At 36.7% G+C, this 27,255-nt stretch overlaps 1 protein-coding gene across 21 annotated transcripts in view; it reads left to right on the top strand.

Moving 5' to 3' along the window:
- The window catches only part of NRXN1 (neurexin 1), a 1,178,968-nt gene that overhangs the window by 515,532 nt on the left and 636,181 nt on the right, over positions 1–27,255 (top strand). For all 21 annotated transcript variants that reach the window (XM_059134785.1, XM_059134801.1, XM_059134774.1 and 18 more), the window contains 2 exons: positions 11,158–11,596; positions 25,225–25,608. In XM_059134785.1, coding sequence (XP_058990768.1) covers positions 11,158–11,596; positions 25,225–25,608 — 823 coding nt within the window. The remainder of the gene's footprint in view (positions 1–11,157; positions 11,597–25,224; positions 25,609–27,255) is intronic.

Here is a 27,255-nt window from a genome sequence, read left to right as displayed (position 1 = left end):
CAGGCTGGAGTTCTACCAACTCAGTGTGATTATAGAGGTAATCTCATTATGCCTCTGATAAATTTAAGATTACAAAGTATTCCTTAATGAATACCTTTTGTTTAGTAGACAAAATCTTTCACGATCCAAATTCATGGGAGATAAGGAATCTAGTTCTGAAATTAAGGAAGTAATCATGTAAACATGGAGATTGGAGGGTGAGTAATTACTACAAAGCATGCTTCTTTACTTTTTAGAGAAGCCACTTATTTATTTAAATGACCAGCATTCCTCTCTTATACATTTAAGATCATAACAGTAACAGTAATGGCTACTCTTTACTCAGTGCCCAAGAGCAAGCACTTAGCACGGTATGTGCTTAAATAATACTACAAAATAAGTGTTAACTTGATTTGAAAAGGGGGAAACTACTTCAGAGAAACTCAGGAATTTTCCCAAGACACTGTAGTTAAGTAGCAGAGCAGGAACTCAAACCTCAGGCTGTTTGAATCTATATTCATATCTGTATCTATACTTATGTATCATATAACGCATTGCCTTCAGATAATATTAAAATTATGGGCCACATTTATATACAACTTCTAGTTTGTAAAATAACTTCATTGTGGATGGGAAAAACAGCAGCATTGGCCCCATTAGTCTTTTTTTTTTTTTTTAAAGATTTTATTTATTTATTTGACAGAGAGAGAGATCACAAGTAGGCAGAGAGGCAGGCAGAGAGAGAGGAGGAAGCAGGCTCCCCGCTGAGCAGAGAGCCCGACGCGGGACTCGATCCCAGGACCCTGAGATCATGACCCCAGCTGAAGGCAGCAGCCTAACCCACTGAGCCACCCAGGTGCCCGGCCCCATTTGTCTTAAAGATCAGCTTCCCTGTTTCCTTGTGTGTGCTCAGGTAGGGGGGTGGTCAAGAAGAAACGGCTGGCAGCCAAGGCAAGAGAGGGGATTGATACAGTGTGAGTAATCACAAATTTGATAATCTGATCTTGAAATCTCAAGTCAACAGGGCTTAATAGAGTTGTCAGGCTTTTACTGCTGAAGGAAACTTAATTATCATCCCATGCAAAGAAAACAAACAAAAAACTTTACAGTCTATTCCCAGGTCTGGAAAAAAGACATTTAGATTCTGTGTTGTCCACCACTGAGTAGCCAGACATGAGCTGTGTGTCCTCAGGCAAGCAGCCTAGCCTCTTGAGGACAGCCACAGTAAAGGGGAGTGTGCTGGACTCTTCCCTTCCCTGAGAGTCATTCAGCCTGTCCTCCGGATCTCTCCAACAGGCTGGCCTCCCACTCCTACCATTTTACTGCAAGGAACTCTACCGATCTTGTGATTATTGAAACAGAATTGGTGTGCTTATAAATTCATTTTTCCCCTAAATTTATTTTTCTCTGTAGTCTCTTTTTCTCTTAGAGAATAGTGTCGCTATTCTCTAAGTAAAAAATAATACAATTTTCTGGCATGAGGCCAGATGTGTTAAGGTCAAAATCATTATAATCACTTATGGATGATAGTTTTACAAATAATTATAACAGGAATGTAATTCTAAGCAAGGTATAATTTCCTTTTGCTATTCAAAAGTCTCTTTAGGGTGCCTGGGTGGCTCAGTCTGTTAAGCGTCTGACTCTTGATTTCAGCTCAGGTCATGGTCTCAGGGTCTAAGATTAAGTCCCATGTTTGGCTCTGTGCTGGCTGTGGAGCATACTTGAGGTTCTCATCTCTCCCTCTGCCCTTTCCCCTTCTCCCTGGCTTGCACATGTGCACAGACTCCCTCTCTCTAAAAGGAAAAAAAAAAAATCTCTTTAAGTGAGTTTGAATGAATAATTTGCCACCAACTTTAGTTATCTACATTTTAGAAAGAGCAACCAGAATAATTCCATTATATATATTTATCTTATTTATGCAGAAAACAAAATCATATGATGCAAAGTATAAACATTATTAGAATAATTAATGTAAATAGCTTAGTAGGAGAGACTTAACATATCTTGGAACACATTATAGAGATATGATAATTAAATGAAGTGGAACTGGATGAAAGAAAGGGAGAAAACAATAGGATATTCAGGAACAGAAACTTATACAGTATATGGAAGAATTTAAAAATGTGGTAGGCTTTACAAATCAGTAGAAAAAAGAAATTATTCAAAAAATGTGCTAGCCCAAATAAGTAACTAGCTGGGCAGAGGACTCAATTTGGATTTTCATCCTCAAAGAAAATAAAATATTTTCAAAAAGATTATAAAGTTACATACACACACAGAAACATCTAAAAAGTTAAGTAATATATATTGTACATAACGATATGTTTGTCAAATCTCTTTTGGGGGAGGACTTTCTAAGCTAAAGAGTGATGAGCACAATAAAAAAGTGATAGTAGAATGAAATGGTAAAACTTTGGCATATCCAAATGACATACAGCAAGTCATGGTAAATCAATGAAGAAAGACCGACTATATAGTTAGTATATGGTGTTTTGTATATAGTCATACATCCATGCATACTGTGGACGTCCACATACTAGATGGTATCGTATATACTATAGTGAAGGGCTTTAGAAAAATGTAAAATTAGATGAGGGGAAACTTTACTGAGCTCATGAGCCTGGGAGTACAAAAGAACATGAACTGGTTAAATCAGACATAGCATTTGATGCCACTATTTTGTTATAATCAGTTCAAAGATAACCATTCTTGTTTCATGGTAGTGTAGGTTCCCTTAAAAAAAAAAAAGAAGAAGAAGAAGAAGCGACCTCTTGTTCCTCATTGGGACTGGTAGAGGATTTTAAAAGTTTTGGGATAAAGCAGACATGCATCGTCCTTATTAGCAGCATCTGCCAGCTTGGAATAGAAGTTTAAACCCTAATTTACGGTGTGTCACATTCTGCAAGATCATGAAGGACTGAAGCTGAAAATATCTTCATCACTTAGGTGCAAAATAGCAGTAAACATTGCAAGTTTATTGTTTCTAGTTAACTTTTCCAGTGTCTTTGTCAGTGCCATTAGTGGGGGAAATAACTGTGAGATTTTTCCCCCTTAGGAATTTTATTTTTATATTTGAATGTCAGCTTATTGTGAAGCTATCACAATTTTTAAGAAAGAACTGCTTTTAAATCAGTTATGGTTCCTTTTCTGCCATGTTGCTGAAAAGGCGGCTGCTCTTCATTTGTAATTGCTCTAGGGCCTCTCCTGTGCTGCGCCTGTGCTAGAGATGGCTCAATGGTTCATCATTCCATTTGTTTGGTTTTGGATAGAGTCAAAAAAGAACAGAACCCCGAATTCCTCAATACTTGCTCATGAGCAGAGCTTGATACCAACTGAGACTGCCCCTTTGCTTATCTGAGCCTCCGTTTCCTCATCTGAAAACGGAAGAATTGATCTAGCTTTCAGCTTTTTACTTTTCAAAAATGGGCATCTCAAATCTCATGTTACTGAAATAGGTTCATTTTTCCAATCCCGCCCCCACCCCCCCCCCCCCCACACAAGAGCATTACTGAATTACTGAATCTTCAATTTGAGAGAAATAGACATTCTTATGGGGTGGAACTCAAGTCTTCACACACCCAGATTCCACTGAAAGCTTCATTAAATTGAGCTGTTAGCCTCAGGACAACACAGCCTATTTGCTCCCACGGCTGACTTGTATAGATGGTGCCAAGGTTGTCTAGATAACTTTAGGCCCTTCACTGATGATGGAATGAAGGAAGGGCAAAGCGAGAGGGTGTTTTCTTTTGTTTTTCCTTCTTTTCATGGATAAGATCATGTTTAATTGGAAGGAAGCAAAAAGATTTCTTTCTCCACATTGCTTTTAAAAAATTGTCATTTTGTGTCCTTTCCAAATTTCAACTTAATTTTGGGGTTTGAAATTAATAAGTCATATGCCTTATGAGAAACGATGTTTTTGTAGTCTGTTTTTATATTTCCTAATTAGTTTATTTATTTATTAATTAATGGGGTAAGTTGCAATTTAGTTGAAAATTTTATCTGCACATAATCTCTGGATAGTATCAGATTATGGGGAAAAAAAAAGAAACACAAACTCTGCTGTTTCCCACCCCCCCCCAAAAAAAAACCAACCTTCTTACCTTTCAAAATTCCTTATGTAACTCTCTTTCAAACCAGATTTTCTGAATGCTAGGTATTGTTTTTACGGTGGCATTGGGCTACTTTGAACAGGGCTTGTGCATTTCCTATTGGCCTCCCCTTCTCTGACTCACGCCCAGCCCATGAATCTCTGCAGCTGGACACACATTTGCCTCAGGTGGGCATATTCAAGGCATAGATGAAACCTTCTGTGGTGTGACGTTCTCAGGAAAGCTAAAATCCCGTCAGTCCCTCAGTTAAGTTCAATGAACTTTTTTTTCACCTTTTTATTATAAGCACATTCTGTGCTAAGCTCTCAGTATAAGAAAGTGAGCAGCATTGAAAACTTGACCTTGGGTGGAAGATAGGACAATAATGAGTGCAATGATTTTTTTATTTTTAAGCGACCACTTTGCCTCTACTCTGCTCTTATAATTGTCTTTTCATGGTGGCAGGAACACTGGAGAAAATCTGTTTAATTTTCTACCTTTTCTAATAATAAAAGAATCCTTTTATCTTTTTCTTTTTCTTTTTTTATTTTTTTGGTTGTAGCCCTTCTGAGCCAAGCTTATAAGTGCTGATATTTGTTTTTAGGCCAAGACATTTTTCATTCCAAATGAGTAAGACCATCTGTGTTTTTTAACCAAGAGCATCTAATTTCTGAAATTATTAAATGTTATTATTGTATGTATATTTGTATTTTGGTGTATATATGGTATATATACATATGTATTATCTGCTTCTCCATCTAGAGATGTATGATATATTCTAATATATGTGTAAAATTTTTCTGGACATCAATTTTAGCAGATTTGACCTATTGTATATAAACACATTTATATTAGGTAATGTATAATGTATATAGTTTACACATTACAGATAAATACACCAATAACAAATATTCATGAGAAATTATGAATTTCTGGTTTATCCTAACTGGTTTAAATACTGATTTATCCTAACATTTTAATTCTAATATTTTATTTTATATATATCCTAATATTATATATTTTCAGAAGACATGCCTGTTGGAAAACTACACTATAGTTCTGGAAACAGAAATAGCCCCATTACTTAAACTGGATTTGAAGAGACTTTCTTTTAAAGATTTTTATTTTATTTATTTATTAAAGAAGGAGAGAGTATAAGCAGGGAGAGTGGCAGAAGGAGAGGGAGGAAAAGGCTCCCCACTGAGCAGGGAGCCTGACATAGGGCTCCATCCTAAGACCCTGGAATCATGACCTGAGCGAGAGGCAAACACATAACTGACCGAGCCACCCAGGAGCCCCTGACGAGGCATTTTAATCAATAAAGCACAGGAAAACACTCTCCTGCTCTGTTACGATATTTGATTCATTTAGAGGGATTTTAGTAGGACAATTAGAAGGAAAGATATGTAACCCAGAGCAAGATCATCCTTTTGCACAATGACAGATAGCTGTTTGTGAATCTTTTGCTTAGCCACTGTTATCAAAAAGTATAAATGATACTCTAAACAAAAACTATAAGTGAAATTTCCTGAGACAAATGAAGTTTGAAGTTATCATCATTAGCTCTTCACAGTATTTGACATTTTCAGAATAGAAAGCATTCAGCGAGCTCTGTGCCTCCACATATTTGCTGATAAAGGAGGATAATGTTTTCTATCTGCTAGGATGCTTACGAGGAGCAAACACATAAAACATATAAATTTCTTTTAATGGGGTCTGACAGAAAATAAACACTCAAGAACTCTTAGCTGATTCTTGTTGCACTGGTAGTGGTGGTTTGGTTGATGTCTGATGCCATGGAAGTTCTCTCATGAATGAAAGTAAAAGCCTCAGGCTGGTTAGCCTCCTATGTATGTGTTCTGGTTAGGAACCCTCAGCTGTGGAGAAAGGCTGCAAACTGCAAAATACATGCCAGGATACAAAAAGAAGCCCCTGTCAGCTTTGATCTCTCTGATCCTGCTGGTCGCAGACCTGTTAATTACTGTAAAACACTAAGCAGCCATCTACTTTTACTTTGTACCATGTTAACTGTTACCTTTGTAACAAGTCTATTCATTTGCTCCCAGAATAATAACTTATGTTATGTTAAGTAACTTAGTTACTTATGATAACACTAAGGATATTCTCCTGGGCCCTTCTTCTATGCCAGGCCCTATTGTTAGCACTTCCACTGAAATATAATTTATTATTGACAATACCCCTAATGTAGTAGATAGGATTACTTCATTGTACAGATAAATGAGCCTCTGTGAGGTTGAAAGACTTGCACGAGGTCACAGGACTGTGAGTGGGGGAGCTGCAATTCTCTTTGAAATCTCTAGAGCCAGATTCTTAGCCCTTACTTATTATTATTCCCAAGAATGGAAGAGAACCAAGACTCAGATTAGAATAAGCCATTCGTGATCACAGGGAGGTCACGACTGAGCCTGGATCCCTGAATCACGATTTGACTTTACATGTGTACTCTCCCGGTTAAGATATGAAAAGCCTTGATCAATGCATGTTAATGAATTCAAGAGCCTCATGAAGATTTCTAAGCAGAAACATTTATTTATAACAACAAAAAAGTCATTATTTGAGTAGCAAATGCTTTCTACTGATGCGTGTGTTTCACACATTCCCACTTCCTGTGGAAAGGGCTTTATCTCTCAGCCACCAGTTCTTCAGTACCATCTGTACAAACCTTAGATAGATAGAATCCTTGATGTATGTCTGTGTATTTAAAGATGTAGTGAATATTCTCTTTACCGAATGGATTAGTGTTTCAGAATAGAGAGCAATATCCTGACATCAAAACCACAACCAGAAAAAGCCAGACGATAGAGAAGGACATTTTTTATAAAAGACGTTCAAAGGACGTATTTTACCTTTGTCCCAAATCACATAGAATAAGGGGGAGAAAGCTCAAGGAGTGATATATAGGACCTGGTTTTCCATATATATATATATATATTTTTTTTTTTTTAGAAATTAAGCAACTGAGAAGTAGAGAGTTTAAGCGAGTTGACTTAGATAAGAGCTTTGTGATTAGGCTATGTCTATACTCTCAAACTTATTTTTTTTCCACCTGTTTATTTCCCTTGCCTTTTAGGACTAATATGAAGATCCAATAAAATACTCAGTGACTATCTACCTCAAATTTCAAGCCTAGTAATATATAAAAATACAGACATATTGCTCCTGTTCTTGCACATTTCAGTGTCAGGGATATTTTAAAAAATATATAGATGACAAAAAACGAAAACACCTCGTCTCTTTCATGTTTTTATCCCTTTGGGATTTATGATTTAAGCCCATGAAGCAGAGAAATGAAATTCAACATTGTGAATTACTCTTCAAAAAAAAAAAAAAAAAAGAAAGATCAATATCCCCTCAAAATCTTAATTTTATGAACAGACCCAAATGAGTATGCAATGATACTATCACTAATTGTAAAGTATGTAGATATTTTTGAAAGTTGAAACTATTGAATAAATTACAACTTTTGACATAAATAAAAAAGATACATGAGGGCACCTGAGTGGCTCAGTGGGTTAAGCCTTTGCCTTCAGCTCAGGTCATGATCCCAGGGTCCTGGGATCAAGTCCCACATCTGGCTCTCTGCTCAGCAGGGAGCCTGCTTCCCCTCTCTCTCTGCCTATTTCTGATCTCTCTCACTCTGTAAAATAAATAAATAAATAAAATCTTTTTTTAAAAAAAGATACGTGAATAATCATAAGTCATTCAGAATCATATTATCTCAGAAAGAAACAAAAAAATAGCTTACATGTGAATTTTTAAAAGATTGGGAGTGCTTGCTATCTACTTATTATTATAATTGAACTATATTCAGGTCATTTGAAGAGTACGTCTAACTTTGGAAAAGTAGGGTGATTATGAAATCTGGGTTAGATGAAGTAGTAGTGTAGTTGTAAGAGCTATCAGCCTGCCTATCCAAAATTGCTTTTCTGTCTTCTGGAGTTGCCTTTCAAAGAATACAAAATGAGAAGGAAAAAAAGTACATCACACTTCTCCTCAGGATAGTTCTTCTAGGAAAATGACTCTACCTCTGGAGAATTTTAACTCAGGTGTTTTTCATTCTAAAAGTAATTTAAAGCCCCCAATATGAGTTTGCAGGTAAAGTTTTCCAATACACCAGCCATCTTGCCGTTTATAACTGAATACGCACAGCAGCTCCCACATTTTTCTAAAGAAAAAAACTAAAAATAGTAGCCTGTTTGTGAGATTAGTCGCAATACGACATTCTGCTTTACATAACTACATTTGTAAATATTCTTAATGTCTATAATCTGAAACTAGGTTAAAAAAAGGGAATAAAGAATTTTATTCAATTATCAGCAAATATTTACTGAGTGTCTGCTTTGTGCCAGACACTGATGTTGATGGTTGACTATAGTGAGCAAGAACCCTGTCTGTACAAAGCATAAATTCTGGTGGAGACTTTTTTTTTTTAATTCCGGGGGTGGGGACAGGCATGGAGGCAGTGTGTGTGTGCCTGGCTAAACCTAAGTTATCTGATCAAAGGAATCCCTACTTTTGTTCTCCATTTTCTTGAACCTCCTTTTCGCCAGGGCTCCAACTTACTCATGAGATTATAAATCACTCGCTAAAATCCTTACCTAGAATTACTCTAACCCTATATCCCTCAACTTCTTTGTAGCTGGTATTGGACTCATGAGGCAATATACCCAACCTTCTACATACTTACTCATGTCAGAAACACCTGACTATTGCGATGCTTCTATTTCATGGGCAATGTGTTAGCATAGGTCAACATTATCATCTGCATCAATTGGGTCAGAGAATACTATCCTTATTCCTGATCAATATTTTTGTCAAGGGAATCTCCAAATAAGGAAGTATAAATCATCAGGGGAAAAAAAAAAAAAAAAAAAAAAAAAAAAAAACAAAAAAAAAAAACAGAGGCTTGCTTAGCTTGAAAGTCATGGTGAGAGGTTATAAAACTTGGAAACTCATCCACGGAAACCATTTTCTCCACTTCTAAAGATCCCCAAAGAAAGATACTCCTAAGTCAATTTTCCCAAGACTTAGATAGCTCTTTCACTCTTCAAGAAAGTATACTTAAGAATTAATCTAATTCCCTTTTGTTATTGCCTAAGTTCATTTTTTTTCTTTTGTTGTCAGTATTTGCTTATTAAACCATTATACATATTTGCTCAAAGAATAATGGATATAGTATTCTTTATAATAATCCTCCCTTCGAGATAAAGATAAACTGAAACACCAGGACTAATAATGAAAAGATGTGACTTCTTTGCTTGGCACAAATCAGCTATAAAAAACCTATTATATGTGTGTGCTTAATTTCTAAGCATTTCCTTAAAATGAATTAGTTTACATTATTTCTGTCTCTACCACATGATGAAGAGATGATATTTATTATCAAGTAGTTTGATGTAGTTGGTATTTATTGAAAATCTCACAATGTGCCTGGCATTGGATTGATTGCCTTTATGAAGATTCTCTCGCTTACATTCATTTTCTTTAATAATTACAACCATCCTGTAAGGTTTTATCTCCCTAAAAGAGAAAAAAAAAAAAAAGGCTTGGAGAGATCATGCATTTAGGCAATGCTAGCACTGGAATTTGAACTCAGAGAGTCTGATACTAGAGCCTACACTCTTTTTTTTTTTTTTTAAGATTTTTTATTTATTTATTTGATAGAGAGAGATCACAAGTAGGCAGAGAGGCAGGCAGAGAGAGAGGAAGGGAAGCAGGCTCCCTGCTGAGCAAAGAGCCTGATACGGGACTCGATCCCAGGACCCCGAGATCATGACCTGAGCCGAAGGCAGCGGCTTAACCCACTGAGCCACCCAGGCACCCTAGAGCCTACACTCTTAACCACTGAAAAATAACAGTATTCATTAACAAGTCATATCACGAAATTTATTAGCCACACTGTCGTCTTAGTTAGGTTTTGCTATAGGTTTGCTGTATTGACCAGTTAACTTTATAGCACTTTAAAGCACTAATCAGACACAGGCTGTCTTTTTTTTTCCCCCTATTATATAAATATAAATAAATTTCGAACCTGTCAGGGTTGGCTGCTATGAACTTTTGAATGGCGTCTTAAAATATTTTAGATAGTTCTCTGGACAAAGATAGCTAATTTATTCTTAAGTCAGTATGAAATATGTATTTTGGAAATGTAACTATGCATGGTAGGCATTTTATAGAGGCAGGGTGTGGTCTCTCTTTATCTTTATGTCAGAATGGCTTCAAGTTTATTAAGGTGATGTGATAGCAGATACACAATATTGGGAGTGCTGCCAGTGGATTTGTCCAGTGCGCCGTTTGGAGTCCAAAAAGCCATAGGATTATGAACAAGCAGTCAGAACCACCTAGCCACTTTGGATGAAGTGCCTTGGGAAATGAGAGTACGGGACAAACTTTGTTCCTCATTTGTATACTTTAAAGTAAAATGGAACACAAGTAATACAGGTTGAATGGATTTAGAGCCAACATTGTTCCAAAGCTACCCATCATTACTCAAACAGTTGTTAATGTAGGCCATGGGGAAAAGAGAGCTTCTGCATTTTAGTTATATTTTATGATTTTTCTGAGAAAAGTCTGGATGCTTTCTATCTCAACTTGTGATTATCTTACAAAGTTTATACCCATTGTAGCTATATAGACCATAGACCAGATCCTATATTTTAGGGAACAGTTATACAAAATATCTTATTTCAAATACTTTAGTAGTGGGAAAATGGAAATACCTTTACATTTAACAAACAAAGTATAATAACCAACAACAAAAGCAAATATATAAGTTTGAGTTTATACATGCTTGAAATAACGAAAACTGTAATCAGCTACATTCAAATTATTTGGGACATCTACAACCAGTGTGGATATGTGTACAGACATTATTTGAGTGAAATTAGGTTGGAGTGGTTACTGTTTAATGAGTTGATACTCGAATTTATATAAGCTATCTTATATATCAAATGTGCTAAAGATTGTGTTACTTGTGTTGCAAACATGTGTTGCAAGTCACATGAACTGAAGACAAGTTCTAAATATTAATATATGGGCCTGATTTCTCACTGCTATCCTCTGCCCACAGGTTGTATATAAAAATAACGATGTAAGGCTGGAATTATCTCGACTTGCCAAGCAAGGAGACCCTAAGATGAAGATCCACGGAGTGGTGGCATTTAAATGTGAGAATGTTGCAACTTTGGACCCAATCACCTTTGAAACCCCAGAGTCTTTCATCTCTTTGCCTAAATGGAATGCAAAGAAAACAGGCTCCATATCATTTGATTTCCGCACAACAGAGCCAAATGGCCTCATTTTATTTAGCCATGGCAAACCAAGACACCAAAAAGACGCCAAGCACCCTCAGATGATAAAGGTTGACTTCTTTGCTATTGAGATGCTAGATGGCCACCTCTACCTCCTCCTGGACATGGGATCAGGTACGATAAAAATCAAAGCCCTACAGAAGAAGGTGAATGATGGAGAATGGTATCATGTGGACTTCCAAAGAGATGGACGGTCAGGTAATTTATCATGTTTTCTGTACTCTTTACTTGCTGGAACACTCCTTTCATCCCTCACCAAGGGAAATAAAACTAAGAAATACTGAAGATTTGCTGCATTTCTGTCTTTAGGGTAAAAGAAATTCTGTTATTATTTCTGTTTCACATCATATACAAATCAGAAGGAGCTAATTAATCATTATAGTTGGGCATAAAAAACTCCAAATGCTCAAATGGCTTCTGGAATCACTTCTTAAATGAACATTTATTGGATAATCAAGTGCCAAATCTTGCAAGACTTTTTATCTTGAATTTGCAAGTGACAAAATTCAGGGTTCTTGTGTTCTCAATTATTGCTTCTATCATTGAATGTTTGGAGGTGCCTGCAGTGACAAATACAAAATATGAAAAAAGGAAAATTCAACAATCCATGTAGAAAATCCTTAGTTTTATTTTTAATCCTTAGTTTGATTTTTATAGAAGTTGGGTCTGTGTTATCAAAAAACACCTTAATGCCATAACATGGGCATAACTCTGTTGACTTCCAAATAAATTCCTTTTCTAATGAAAGATGTTTAGAACTGAACCAATAGGAATTCTTTCCTCTTCCTTTTGCTATGCTTTTCATCCTACGGATGTGTGTGTGTGTGTATGCCTGTGTTGTGTATGTGTGTACATGCATGTGATTGGGGAAAGGAGGGGGCATTGTAGGCAAGGCCTGAAGAAATAGTATTTACTTACTTTGAAATTTGAGAATGGATTAGGAGGCTTAGGGAATTGACTAGCGTTAGGTTTGTAGGGGCAAAGATTACCCGGGCAGAGGAAATAGCATTTGTAGAAACGAAGGACATGAGAGAGAGAAAGAGAGAGAAGACGACAAAGAGGGAGAAAGAGAGAAGAGAGAAGCAACTTATTTTAGGTATATAACTATATACTATGTCTTTTTTACTTTCTTCATGTTGTGCTCCCACACTCTAATTGTTCCTCTCACTTACAAATAAAAATTAACTTCTTATAATAGAAGACAGCTGAATTTAGATCTAACTACTCTCCTTCCTTCCCTCCCCAAACTTCCTTATTTACTTACATACCATACTATGCACTCTGGATTTTCCACTAAATATCAGTGTAAGCTTGGCCAAGACATCTTTTGTGGGTCTGAATTTCTTCCTTCATAAAACATATTGGAAAGAACCTGGCTCTCAGACCTGATTAAGAGGTATCAACAGGGGCGCCTGCGTGGCTCAGTGGGTTAGGCCACTGCCTTCGGCTCAGGTCATGATCTCAGGGTCCTGGGATCGAGTCCCACATCGGGCTCTCTGCTCAGTGGGGAGCCTACTTCCTCCTCTCTCTGTCTGCCTCTCTGCCTGCTTGTGATCTCTCTCTGTCAAATAAATAAATAAAATCTTTAAAAAAAAAAAAAAGAGGTATCAACAGTAATGGGATCTAGGATTCTATATTTTTGCAAAGCTTTCCAGCTGATGATCAATGTAGACCAGAGAACACTTAGTGCCTCTTTCAGATTCAGTCATCTGTGATCACCATCCTATTTTAGGAAGGCCATGCTGCAGTCCTGAAGTGAGTGCTCCTTTCATAGACCCCCTTGTCACTCATGTCCTCCGCATCCCTCTGCAGAACTGTGTCCTGTTTAACTTTTAGTCATGCCTTGTTTTCCTGCTTATCAATCAAAAAGATTGTGATTGACATCCTACTTTTTTATAGAAGAATGGAACAAATGGGAATTTAGAGGGACCCAGGGCTGAGGGTAGAAAATTGACCCATTGACCCATTGCTCTGGTCCTCAGACTCTCAGAGACGATTTCAGATTCATCCCTTCCTGGAAACTGTGGTCTCCCTCCCTCCGTTTCCCTTCCTCCCCCAGATTTCCCTGAAATCTTCCACAGGGAAGATTAGTTGCCACTCTGTGCTATCTATACTTTTATCAGTTCTGTTATCTTAGATGACTGAGTGTAGACAACATTTTTTTTGCCTGCTGCATTATACTGATTCCATTAGAAATTAGATTCCTCTTTTTTTTTTTTTTTTTCTGATTTAAGCTGAGAAGTGTAAATTGAGGGGAATACAAAAATATAGCGATGGAGTACTTCCCTTTCACTTCCTCCAGCCTGTTTGTACCAGAGTTAGCAGTCAATTGGCTACTTAGGAACTTCCAAATAGAAGTCTAAAAGAGAGGAATGGAGGGGCGCCTAGGTGGCTCAGTGGGTTAAAGCCTCTGCCTGGCTCAGGTCATGATCCCAGGGTCCACGGATTAAGCCTGGCATCCAGGCTCTCTGCTCAGCAGGGAGCCTGCTTCTCCCCATCTCTCTCTGCCTGCATCTCTGCCTACTTATGATCACTATCTGTCAAATAGATAAATAAAATCTTAAAAAAAAAGAAGAAGAATGGAGCATGGACTTATGCTTTGAATACTAACTTCTGGATGATATAGTTTGGTTTAAAATGCCCCTAGAATTAAATTTTTAAATCACTCTCACATATGTGTACGTAGATGTACGTAGATGTTAGATTTCCTAAAAATTTATTTTTATTTGTTTATTTATTTATTGAGAAACATAGAAATAACAAGCACAAGCCAGGGAAAGGGCAAGGGAGAGAATCTCAAGCAGACTTCACACTCAAACCAATGTACAAATTGATCTCACGACCCTTAGGTCATGACCCGAGTTGAGTCAAGTGTTGGATGCTTAACTGAACCACCCAGTCTTCATAATAATTTAAAACATAACTGATTAGATCAAGTGGACTTTTAAAAAAGATTTTATTTATTTATTTGATAGAGAGGGAGTAGGAGTGGGGGCAGAAAACAGAGGGAGAGGGAGAAGCAGACTCCCCACTGAGCAGGGAGTCCAATTCAGATCTCGAAGTAGGGCTCAATGCAGGACTCGATCCCAGGACCCTGAGATCATGACCTGAGCTAAAGGCAGACACTTAACCAGCTGAGCCACCCAGATGCCCCATAAAGTGGACATCTTTTGGAAGTTCAGAGAAGCAAAGTTACCATACTTCAGATCAGTTATATTTCATTCACCTAGAAATGAGGTATTTTTTTTAACTGTATGAAGAAATACATGGTTAGTGTCAAAACTTTAATAAATACAAACAATGTCTAACAGAAAACAAAACCAGCCATTACTCATTTGATAGTAGTAATTTATTTTAGTCTTAAGTGTTTATGTGGTCTAGTTAGATTCCCAAGTTCCTTGGATGACCTATTACAATAAGAATTGGATAAATGCCTTAATCCTCAGGCCAAATAAAATCCACTTTTTTTCTCTTTAAGTTCTTTAATTCTCCAAAATTGCCAATAGTTCCTTAAGTACCCTTTTTGCACCCTCATAGGAAAAGGTCAAAAGCAGAGAATATTTGTGTTAAAGCTCAATGCTGGATGGGAAGATGAGAGAGGGATGCCTTCAGACAGTATAATTTACCTTAAGAAAATAAGACATGAGATTTTTGTTGGAATCCAAAGGAAAGATTAAGTTAGTATGCTCAGTGATATGAAGCTAGTAAGGTACTTTTATGCAATTACAATTTCAGATTAGTGAATTGAGACAAACAGTGTAAAAACCAAAGCTTATTCACTACACCAAGTTCTGCCCTTTACTAAATTAAAAGAAAAGAGAGCTCATTTTATGTTGGCCTAGCTCAAGGGAATTTAATGTAATGTTAATAACTACAGCTGTTAATATTTTATATATAGTATTTTAATTAAGTTCTATATTTGCACACTACATTGGTTTGGTATAAAGCAGCCTTTTAAAAATTGAATGAATAGCTCTACTAGCTTCTTTTTTACTTAAAGGATATTTCTGAGTTAGGTCGGTGAAATACTTAGATTTATAGCTCGGTTAAAACTAAGAAACATAGAATTTGAAGAAATAATTCGTTTTATCCATTTTTCACACCAGTTATATTCAGAGGCTATATAAAAATTAGTCTTATTATAACATGGGACAATGATACCTCTAAGACAAGAGGTCAGTGTGGGCTGCTTTCTGACTCATGGATGATGAAGGTTGCCCGGGATACTCTTCAGCTGAATATTTAAAAATATTTGATGAGCCATTTTTTCTGTTATTAAAGTAAAGGGAGCTTAGGGCTGGGAATTCTTCTTCCTGCTATTGACCATACTAAAGTTAGTAGGAGTGAAGCCATGGCCATTAATTTGATGCCAATAACTAATGGTTACCTCCCTCTGTAGGGTTAAAACCATATTTGGTGGACAGACTAAATTTTTAATAGTCTCTAAGCAATCTACAAAAGAAACTTATTATGGAAGGGAATATCTTATTTATGTTTTCACCTACAGGTCCTGGTACTTTCTTGTGTAATAGAAGTTGTTTAATAAATATTTGGTACAAGGAAAAATAAAGAATAAAAATAGGTGAATGGCTTAGTGCCAACCCACCCCTAATATTCTAAAACTAGCAGTATTATCATCTTTACATTTGAAGAGTAATTGCACTCTTTTAGTTTTAATGCAAGTTTTTTAGGAATTTACCTTACTTCCTGAAAACCATTTACACAATATAATACACAATATAAGATTACAGGTGCTGCCCTTTTTTATGAATACAAAGCCATCCTCCAGGCCCAGGTGTCCAAAAAAAAAAAAAAATCACAATGAGGAAGTTACATAATTGTTAGAGAAACTATGGAACTATGGTAAGCCTGACAAAAATGACAAGCTCTTAGGAGAACAGAACTGCTATCTTTGCTTGTTCATGAGGTCGCTATATCATTTAACAAACATGTAGGTACAAGGAAAATTAAGGGAAGGTGTTCACTTCTTTCTGAGGGCTGAGATATGCAGTCACAGTAAGCATGCTAATGACGAGGAAGATTGTCACTTGCACTGCCTACCTTTCTGTCACTTTGCCCTTCAGTACTTTGTTCACGAAAAGATGGATATATGAGCCCCTTGTTTGGTGAGAAATACTGTCTTCAGATGAATTTCTAGAACCCCATTGTCAGCACAATTAATTGTATTGTGCTGTACCTCCCTTCTGTTCTGTAACCTGGAAAAGAGACATTGTATTTCCACTTTGCTACTGTTGGCCACAACTGCTCTCTTGGTACAGTATAGCTTCTTCCTTTGCCTGCTCAGTCTGTGACCAGTGACATGGGGCTTGATAGGCTGAGCCATGAATGGCCTTTTCAGATCTAGGTTAGACTGGCAAAGGAGGAACCATACAAAGTGCAGGCATGATTTCCTGGTCAGAGTGTATGACCTGAGTGCTGCAAAAAGTGAGTATCTTCCCTGGATAGCTTAGCTACTTAACAGAGCAAAATCCCTAAGTTGCTGAGTTAATAAATATGATTGAGGAGGTTCATTACTCTGCAAACTTTGCAGGACTTAGAGCTGATGGCTCCTTACCAGCCACTCTTCCCTTTCCAGAGTTCTCCTTTCTGTGTCCTTTGCTCCCAAACTTAACACAAAATAACCGTGTCTGGGTATTTAGCTAAAGTGTGAATTGTAGTAAAATTAGGATGAGGTTAATGACTGTTTTCTTGGTGCGTGGATATTGTTTAAATTTGCATTAAACTCTTTGGCTCAGTCAAAGGTATCCTCTCAAGTATTTTTACAGCAAACTGCCAGTAAATTTTTTTTTTTTTTTTTTTGCAAACCATCATTGCACATTGAAATAAAAGAGAAAACTCATTATTATTGTCAAATTCTGCTTGTGTACAGCAGGGTACAGCAGATTGTATCAGTGGTTATTCATGGGTAAGCCTACATTTAACAGCTAAGAAACCATTGAGATTGAATTGAAGTCATAGAGTTCCAGTTTAAGAACTAGAAATTACAGTGGGAAAGGCACAAGGCTCTCCCCAGAGCACATAATTAGAGGTTTATAGTAATCACGGTTTGATGTGAACAGCACTTTCTAGCTATCTATTACCAGAACTGATTTCTGTGTATACCATTCATGAATCACCACACTTAAACATTTCTACTTGAACAACCATTAGACAATTTCTCGGTTTAGGTCTTGATTTAAACTTGCCCTTTGACTATAAACATTCCTCCCATGCCTCTACCTACTTGCTCACTGCAAACACTGAAATAGTTTTAAGTAAATTTATAATATTGTTTTATATGCATGTCTCTAAACCTCTACACATCAGTGGGAAAACTGAAGCACTTTATCATTAAGTTATTAATTATTTGACTATCCCAATGACTAGATGGAGTCAATTTTGCATAAATTTGTTACATTAAATTTTATTAAACTTATGTTTATATTTATTTATTTATTTTGAATATTTTTAACAAGAAAAACATCACCTATTTTTTTTTCCCTCCAAGAAATATTTTCAGTTTTGTACATTTTCTTCCAGGCTCTGTTAACATGTATGTATGTATATATATAATTTATATAAAATATACGTACTTACCATTACTATATAATAAATGTAATTCTTTATTACAAGTCTAATTATAGTAGACGGGTATAATTGACCAGTCATAGATATATGAGTATTCAGGTTCCTGTTACCAATTAAATTTCCCATCATAAGTGAATAAACATTTGGACTGTAAGCTGGCATCTCATCCTGGCAAAGCTACCCAGGAATCATTCCATATCCTGTGACAGTTAATAGCTCATACAGAATTAATAACTTGGCATTCTTATTTTATACAGCAGTCTTAGGGGCTTGGTAAATCAGTCAGACCCTGAGAGATGGAACCTGCTCTCAGTCTACCAAATCTACTTTCTGGGCCTATCAGTTTATTTATTTTTTTTTAAAGATTTTAATATATATTTGACAGAAAGAGATACAGCGAGAGAGGGAACACAAGCAGGGGGTGGTGGGAGAGGGAGAAGAGGGCTTCCCGCTGAGCAGGACCCTGGGATCATGACATGAGCCAAAGGCATATGCTTAACAACTGAGCCACCCAGGTGCCCCTGGGTCTATCAGTTTAATGGGGAGACCTTGGACAAGGGTGTCAGTTGCACCCTGAGGTGACCACATTCAGCAGCATGACTCACATTGTGGAGTGCTGAGTAGGTATCTGTGTAAATTCCAAAAAATAGTATTTTAATTTTAATATTTTAATTATAAAATATACCACTTGGTTGATGTCTACAACTACCCAACATTGCATATGATAATCTTAAAAACTTGTACACATACCTATTGCTATGAGTGTGTATCTGTGTTTGTATATGTGCATATGCTTAACACACAGCATGTATGTGACATATAAATTTGTGCTATTGGTGAAAATGTTCTGGCATTTCAAAAAGTACATAAAAGAGTTTCTCCGTGCTACACACCTCCCTCACCAGTTCATTCCCTCCTTCACAGGTAACCACGTTTGCTTTTGCATTAATATAGCTATACATATATTTACACTTATAAAATAAACGTACACTTATAAAATAAACGTCACTTCTCTGTTGATGGACATTCAACTTTTTGCTTTTAAAAATTTCACTATTTTAAACTAATTTATAAAGAAAAATTTTCATGTTAGGTCTTTATGCATGTACATCAGAATTTTTATAGGATAAATTTTGAGAACTGGAATCACTGGACAAAGCATTTTTAATTTTGAAAATTAATGACAGGTCATTTTGCTCATAGGCCATTTCAATTTACACTTGTCCATAAAACATGATATGTCCTTTCCCTCCTCATTCTTCCCCCTTACAAGATATCATCAAACTTTTAATTTTTTCAAAGATTTATTTCTTCATATGCTTGTTTATTCTTGACATTCCTGGCTCATGGGTAGATCCAAGGAAGGAGAAAACACATAGAAATAAGCAGAAAAAGGAATATTAAAATTTTCTTTTTTTTTAATTCTTTTTTAAAATAAATGTTATTTCAGTCCCTATTATAAACCTAACATATGACATTGTGTTTTTAGAAGGCACAGGGGGCACCTGGGTGGCTCAGTGAGTTAAGCATATGCCTTTGGCTCATGTCATGATCCTGGGATCCTGGGATCTTAGGATTAAGACCCTAGTCAGGATCCCTGCTCAACAGGGAATCTGCTTCTTCCTCTTCCTCTTCCCCAGCTGTGCTCCCTCTCACTACAGAAATAAAATATTAAAAACAAAAAAGACACAGAAAATTGAAAAGAAGAAACTATCCACTCATAATCCAAAATGAACACTGTTAATATTATGGTTCATTTTTTGGTTTGTTTTACTATTTTGTTGGAATTCTATATTTTGCATTTTGCATCATATTATATAACCAATGTTTCATTCTACATTCAGCATTTACATTATATCTTGTTACTGAGTTTAAATTATTAATAGAATATGCATTCTGGGGCACCTGGGTGAAAGGATTGGTGAAGTGTCCAACTTTTGGAGCTCAGGTCCTGATCTCCGCATCATTTGAGCTCCATGTCTGGGTCTACATTTGGTTCCACAGTCAGCATAGAATCTGTTTGAGATTCTCTCTCTCTCTCTCTCTCTCTCTCTGTGCCTCTCTCCCCCCCACTTCAAATAAATAAAATCTTTAAAAAAAAAGAATATGAATTTGACCTGTAAATTTTTAAGTTTTGAAATCTAATTCTCTTCTGCAACCAACGAAGAGATGAAACAGAATTATAGAAAAATAAAATACATAACTAAAAATTATTTTAAGTAGTAATTTCAGAAAATTTTATTCAAAAAGGAACCTTACTGACACCCAGTCAATTCCTTTATTTTTCCTAAGAGACACATTGAGACCTAGCGAATCCAATATTTGGCTCAGCTTGCCAGCTAGTTAGTTGCAAAAGCTAGAATATGGAAGCGGGTTTCCTCTGACCTGGCAAAAGCATTCTCATTGTAACACAGTTTTCTACCTCCCATTTCCTGGTCACTTAAATTTTTGCAGTAATTATAATCAAATTACCTTATTTTAAATCTCCCTTCGCTCTATGCTTTCTCTCGTCCTGAAAACTAATCTGGAAGTGGAAGGGTCAAGAAAAATTAGATTTAAACAAAAAAGCCCAACAACACAAGAATGGAAACTAACAAGTTATAAATACCAGCAAAATAGGAAAGATGATTTCCATTTTTATAAACTAAGAACTGTTTTCAACAGTTTTTCCCCTTTAACGTATAATTTTACATAAAGCATGAATTCATTACTTATGCTTCATGAATATCCTTAAATAAATATTACATTGTGTATTTGTCACCTTTGTTTTACCTTTTGCTTATGCAGTGAAAACGACTGGAGTTAAACATTAATATATGTTAGTGTGATTTCAGTGTTGCAATTACAAAAGTCATATGTACAGAGATATATTTTTTATTTGAAATTTTATTTCTTTAAAAGCAAAATTACATAGGAAGGTGCTTTGGAGTCTTAAATATTGAGGCATGAAATACTGATCCAAGTAAATCCCCAAATAGGACTATCATCTACAGGTTTTTAAGAGCTCAAATATAGCAATGTTTAAGTAAAATATTAATTTACCCAAGATTTTAAAGGTAATTTTAGTGAAAGAAGGTAAAATGCATGAAATAATCAAGCTATTCCACAGAGAATACATAAGTAGTTGTAGCTCTTTGAATTAGATAGATGGATAAACCAATAATATACCTAGATTTTTGTTTTCTCTTAAAAATTTATTTACATCTCATCCTAGCTCAAACTTTGGAAAATTCTTATTTTTTTTATTGATATATACAGATGTAGCAACTACTCAATTGTCTCTAATTATCAAAAACAAGGCTTAAGGATTCATCTCATATTTTCCTGGTAATCACTGCTTTTGTAACTTAATTATAATGAATAGGCACTTAGATCTTAATATTGAAATTTCACTATCCTCATGTATATGTGTTAAATTGGTGTAAATGAATTCAGTGATTCTGTGATGAGTCTTTTGCTTATGTGAATATGTCCTTTGATTCATATCAATAATAAAATCATTAAGGAATTTGGGATTCAAATCCCTGATCATAAATGTGTACATCTCAGGACATTTGCACATGTCTAGGCTAAATACAGTATCAATAGAAGTATATCTAAATATAAATATAAGTCTGACTCAATAATATTTAGTTACTATTTAAGTATAGTTTTTATTTTGTGAATCTTCAGAATATAAAGATGATTGTTTCCATTCCCATATAAATTAAATTTCCCTTTGTTTGCCGTCTCTTTTACAAAGATATTCTAAAATATAAGAGCACGTGGATTGGTAAAGCTTGTAGAGAAGATGGCAGTTGCCTTTCAGTTACGATTGTCTCATTCTATTTGTTGGCAAAATATTTTTTAAAGATTTGTATTTATTTATTTGAGAGAGAGAGTGAGAGTGAGGGAGGGAGAGCATGAGAAGGGAGAAGGTCAGAGGGAGAGGCTGTCTCTCCACTGACCAGGGAGCTCCATGGGGGACTTGATCCTGGAACTGCAGGATAAGGACCTAAGCCAAAGGCAGTCGCTCAACCAACTGAGCCACCCAGGTGCCCTGCAAAAATATCTGATATATGCATATGCTCAACGTACCTCTTTACCTTGAATCCAGGGCTAAATTAAAGTTCTAATTCTTCTTAGATTGTATTAGAGTTGAGGTTAGGATTGTATTGCTTTTGATATCTCTCTAATCTTGCACTGCTTCTTCCCATGAGAACTCTAAAATTATCTCTCAAAGGGACAAAGAGGAGCAATGGGAAAAATATCTTACCCTTTAATGAGGTTATTATGACAATAACCTCTCTGTCTGTGGTTTTTGAACTATGGGTTACAGCCTGTTAATCAGTCCTGAAATCAATTTGGTGGGTCATGTCCAGCATCTGTATTAATAAAATTACATAAGAAAATAATATCAGAGTGCCTCAGCAGTAATAGAGCCAAATATTTTTCTTTAAACTTTTGCTTAACCTAAGTGTGTGTGGGTGTACGTGTGTGTGCACTAGACGGTATAAAACCTGTGGATTAACTTAGGTGTTGTGATCAGAAAACTCTAGTCTAACCACAAAGTTATCGTGACTATCTCGCTCTCGCCACAACAAACACATTCATAAAAGCATATTGGAATTTTCTTACAAGGCTCTGTTTAAAGTAGGCTCCAACACACCATAAATAAAAATGAGGATACCCAGTCACTCTGTCCTCACTGTCAGACTGTTGATGGGTGACTGTGAAAGTCCTGGCCCCAGGGAGGACACCGTGACTTTGGAAACTACTTAGTGTACTGAGCTGAGCAAACTCTGTGGGGGAGAGGAGAGCACCAGTGTGATCCCCCACTGAATTCCTCATCTCAGGAACCCTCCAAGCACCTCTTAGCGTGGACTTCCAGTACCACATGTTCACCAAGTGTTTTGTTTTATTTTGTTCTGTTTCTTCCTGAGCTGAATCAGGCTTTTTCCATAAATAAGAAGGCACATGGGAAAATTACACATTTTTTAAAAACAAATGCCCGCTCTTGTAAAACTTTGTCATTGTTCACTTCCTCTGTGTCTCCTAACAGTTGCCTCTCAGTATCATATATTCATTTCTAAGAAGCCATTTTTAACTAATTAGAAAACAGGGTGTGGCACTTCTCACACTTTTGTCTTAAAAACAGAAATCACTGCGTTCATTCCATACTTTTGCTTACAATGTATATAATAAATATTATATTATATAGATATAATATATAATATATAGATACAATGTATGTGTGTCTCCACCTTTCCTTTTGCCATTAATCCTCTTTCTCACCATTTTCGAACTTCCATTAGCTGCTGCAGAGGACAGGGATCATCTTTTAACTCACTTCTTAAAGCATTTTGGACAGTTAAAAATGCTTGTAATGAAATTCTATTAGGAAGAGAAAATGACATCATTCTATCTCAAAATCGTATATTTCATTTCCCCCAAATTATATTTTTTCATGTTTTTTTTCTAAGTAGGATTTTACAGTGCCTGTATGTTCCTAAATGAGTTTTCTTCCAGACATTTGCACGAATGTGACCTGTAAAAGTGAATACATTGTCCTTTTGCCTTCTTGCTACGTCCCTACAAAATCCCTGTTATGTTCCCCTCTTCGGAAGGCCAAAATAGCAATGCCTTTAAGTGTTTCTCTCCTGAGAGCTTTTTCTATTTCTTTCTGTGGAAGTCTAGAGAGACAAATCTCCCCTTAGTGACTTGGCTGCCTGTGCAGTCTCTGTCAGTGGTGTTCGTGGCTTGCTCTCACGCAAGAACAGATCCCATTACACTGCACATCTTGAAAAGTATCCCTTCTGCTGGGCTTCAGAATGCTCTGGGGACAGTGCAGAGGCCAGTGGCCCTGCATCCTTAGTTAGTTGCACGTTTGACATTCATTACAGGCTGTATTTTCATTTGGGGATGGACTTTAGGTATTCTGTGAAACTGCTAAAATGCATCTTCTACCTATCCTCTATTCACACTAGACTCTCCCCTTCTTGTCGCTACCTTTGTACCCCAACTTCTGTCTCCTGGCCTGTCTATCTGTGTATCTGCCCCCTAAATCCCTGAGGCCCTCTCTCAGCAGACATTTCTAAATCTACTTTCTTTCTTAATATTCTACCTATTCTGCTTTATGGTCTAGACCTGAAAAATAAATCTGAGACAATCTGATAACATATAGTGAGATGTCATTCTTAGGTATATTATTTTCATTTTTATAATATCCTTCTGGAGACAACATTGGTGGAATTTTGAATAATCTGGTGGTACACGATAGAAGTTTTAATCAAAAACTGCCTTCAGTCTTTCATTTTTTTTTTCATTTAATGGATCCCACAAATATTTTTTCTGTGATTCTCAATTAATCCCATTTGAATGTCTACCTTTTCATCCTCTGCTTAAAACCAGGGTTCCTGCATATTTGTAAACTAATAGAATTATTCTCCTCTTACATTTGGAGTGAGTTGGGAAAGGCTTGCAATTTAGATGACTAACTAGTTTGGATTAAAAATTTTTAAAAAAGTAAACAGCCAGTTTGACTTGGTTCTTATGATGAATCATGATACACAACACTTATGCAGTGCTTATTATAAACCAGATGCTTTATTAATACCATTTTTTTTTAACACTTAGAGAAACCCTGAGAGGTATGTCATATTACTAAACCCATGTTATGGATGAATAGACCAAGACCATAGAGCTTATCAATAGATTGATACACGTAAGAGTGGTGAAGTCAAGTTTTGACATAGATAATCTGTCAAACTATTGTTTTCATTAAAAGCAATCGAGTCAGTTAAAGGTGGGTGCATGCAATCTTTTTTTTTTTTTTTTTTTTTTTTAGTTTGCAGATGTACACCAGCTTTGAAAATGAGCACTCACCAACTGTGAATCTGACTTTAGTCCAAAGGGTAGTGTATCATGTCAGCTTCTCCTTTCTTTTTCTTTCTTTTCTGACTGACCTGTTGGAGAGTGATATAGAATGGTGATTTCTCTTTCCTTCCATCCTTTTTTTTTTTTAAGTCTTCCTTTTTCTTTTCTTTATTTACCTGTTGAAGACTGACAGACTCTCAGTTGGCCATCCACTTTGGTTTTGACTCCCCTGGGAAGGATAAGGCACCTGTGGAACAGAAAGAAGAATCAGAGCTGTCTGCCCTCAAGGAGCATCCCCTCAGGCAGACGAAAGGGAGAAATGGTGATTCTCTGAGCATGTTGTACTCCATAAAGACCTGTGTGTTCTCTTGTCTCTGCAACAGGTACCATTTCTGTCAACACACTGCGCACGCCCTACACGGCGCCTGGCGAGAGTGAGATTCTGGACCTGGATGATGAGCTGTACCTGGGGGGCTTGCCGGAGAACAAGGCTGGCCTCGTCTTCCCCACCGAGGTGTGGACTGCTCTGCTCAACTACGGCTACGTGGGCTGCATTAGAGATTTGTTCATTGACGGCCAGAGCAAAGATATCCGGCAAATGGCTGAAATTCAAAGTACTGCTGGAGTGAAGCCCTCCTGTTCAAGGGAAACAGCAAAACCGTGCCTTAGCAACCCTTGTAAAAACAACGGCATGTGCAGGGATGGGTGGAACAGATATGTCTGTGATTGTTCCGGAACAGGCTACCTTGGCAGGTCCTGCGAGAGAGGTAGGATTCCAAAAACCAAGCAGCTGACTCCCCTGAGACGAAAAAGTGTATTAAATGTTGACCTCAGACCTTAAACTGACCGTTGGAGCATAATGCATGCTCTGAGAGGTAAACACCTACAGGCCAAGCTGCCTACTAATGAGTCGTACTGGATTTTCAGAGGGCCTGATTCTGGGAATACACAGAGTTTGAAGTGGTATTGCAGGAAGAAATATGTTAGTCTTTCAGATCCTCCGGAGCATGGGCTAAAGAGGAGTAACTGAGAGCAATGACAGTCTCTTTTGCCCAGTTTTAATTTCAGGACCCTAGAAAGTAAAGAAGCTATGAATTAGAGATATTTATGGAATCCAGCACTAATATCCATGGCCAGAAAAAGAGCATGTGAGGCCACTTCCCTAACACTGTGCAGTGAGACTAAAGTTAGTCTGCTCACTTCCCCTTGGTCTACTTCTCCGGGTTTGAAATTTAGAAAGTAAGGTGACTTTCAATCATCTAATTTACACTGGCAATTTCAGAAATGCACCCTTATTTCAAAGACACTTACCTTTGCTTAGGACCTGAGTGATCACAGAAGATTTACCTCTGCTGTATTTACCTCTGTGGTATTAAGGCTCAGTGTGTCTGCGGGGCTTCGGAGCAGCTCCCTTCCTTTCTTCTCTAGTAGAAAGCACAGCTACATTTTTTTTTTTTTTCTTTTCCTCTCCCATTCGAAGGAGAAGAATAAGGATAAAAGGAAGAATGAAGAGCAAAGACAAACCACTGTTTGTCTGTAGACTAAAGGGGGAACAGCAGAGGGACAAAGTCCTCTCATCGACCTAAGAGTATCAGATAAATGCTTTAGTCACTATACCCACTGCCACTCATTTCCAACAATGGAACAAAAAAATCAATATGGAAAACTATTGATGAGTTGTTCCATTGTCCTCTCATGCTTCAAATAACTCTGCATTAGACAGTTAGCCTGAAAGCTCCTGTTGTGTATTGTATAAACTATGTACATTTAGTTTCCTTTCCCCCTTTCCATCCTGAAATCATTTAATTTGTTTAAGCTCACACTTCCTAGAGAACAGAAACAGTGATTTTCTAGAATCCAAAGTTGAGATGTGACTTTGGTTCTCTGTCTTAATGAAGAGATTCAGTTTATCAGTTCTATTATTAACATTAATGAATCTGAAAATAGTAATAAATAATCTAATAAACTAATTTAATGAATTCAATTTAAATTACCAACCAAAATACTGTTACTGTTCTGCACTCTACAGTTAGATAGGTCAATAGATGGGTCAGTATATTAATCACCTAGATTCGTTCATTCTCCTAGTACTGAATTGCAATTCCTACCCATGGTCATTAGAGGTTAGCTATTTCTTTGTAGTTTCAAGTGTAAGGTGTATATTCTCTGTGAATTCCCTCTTCTCATTTCCTTCTCTAATTTCAGTTTATTTGTTTCATTGTATGGTCTTCAGAAACTGGCAAAAGGGGCCAACAGTAACCACCAAAAAAGCAACAAAGTTTGTAAGACATATTACAACTTAGACATAATGGGAGATTCGCAGGCCTGCATGATTTAAGCTGTTGTTTTCTTCTTAATCACCCAGAGAGCTGCCAGTTACACGATGCTTCCTGCTTAAGTGAAGCTAGAAAAGG

The sequence above is a fragment of the Mustela lutreola genome, chromosome 9 (assembly GCF_030435805.1).
Source record: "Mustela lutreola isolate mMusLut2 chromosome 9, mMusLut2.pri, whole genome shotgun sequence".
In the NCBI taxonomy this organism is placed as follows: domain Eukaryota; kingdom Metazoa; phylum Chordata; class Mammalia; order Carnivora; family Mustelidae; genus Mustela; species Mustela lutreola.
Note: the sequence above shows the minus strand (reverse complement) of the source record. Positions and strands in the feature narration are given on the sequence as shown.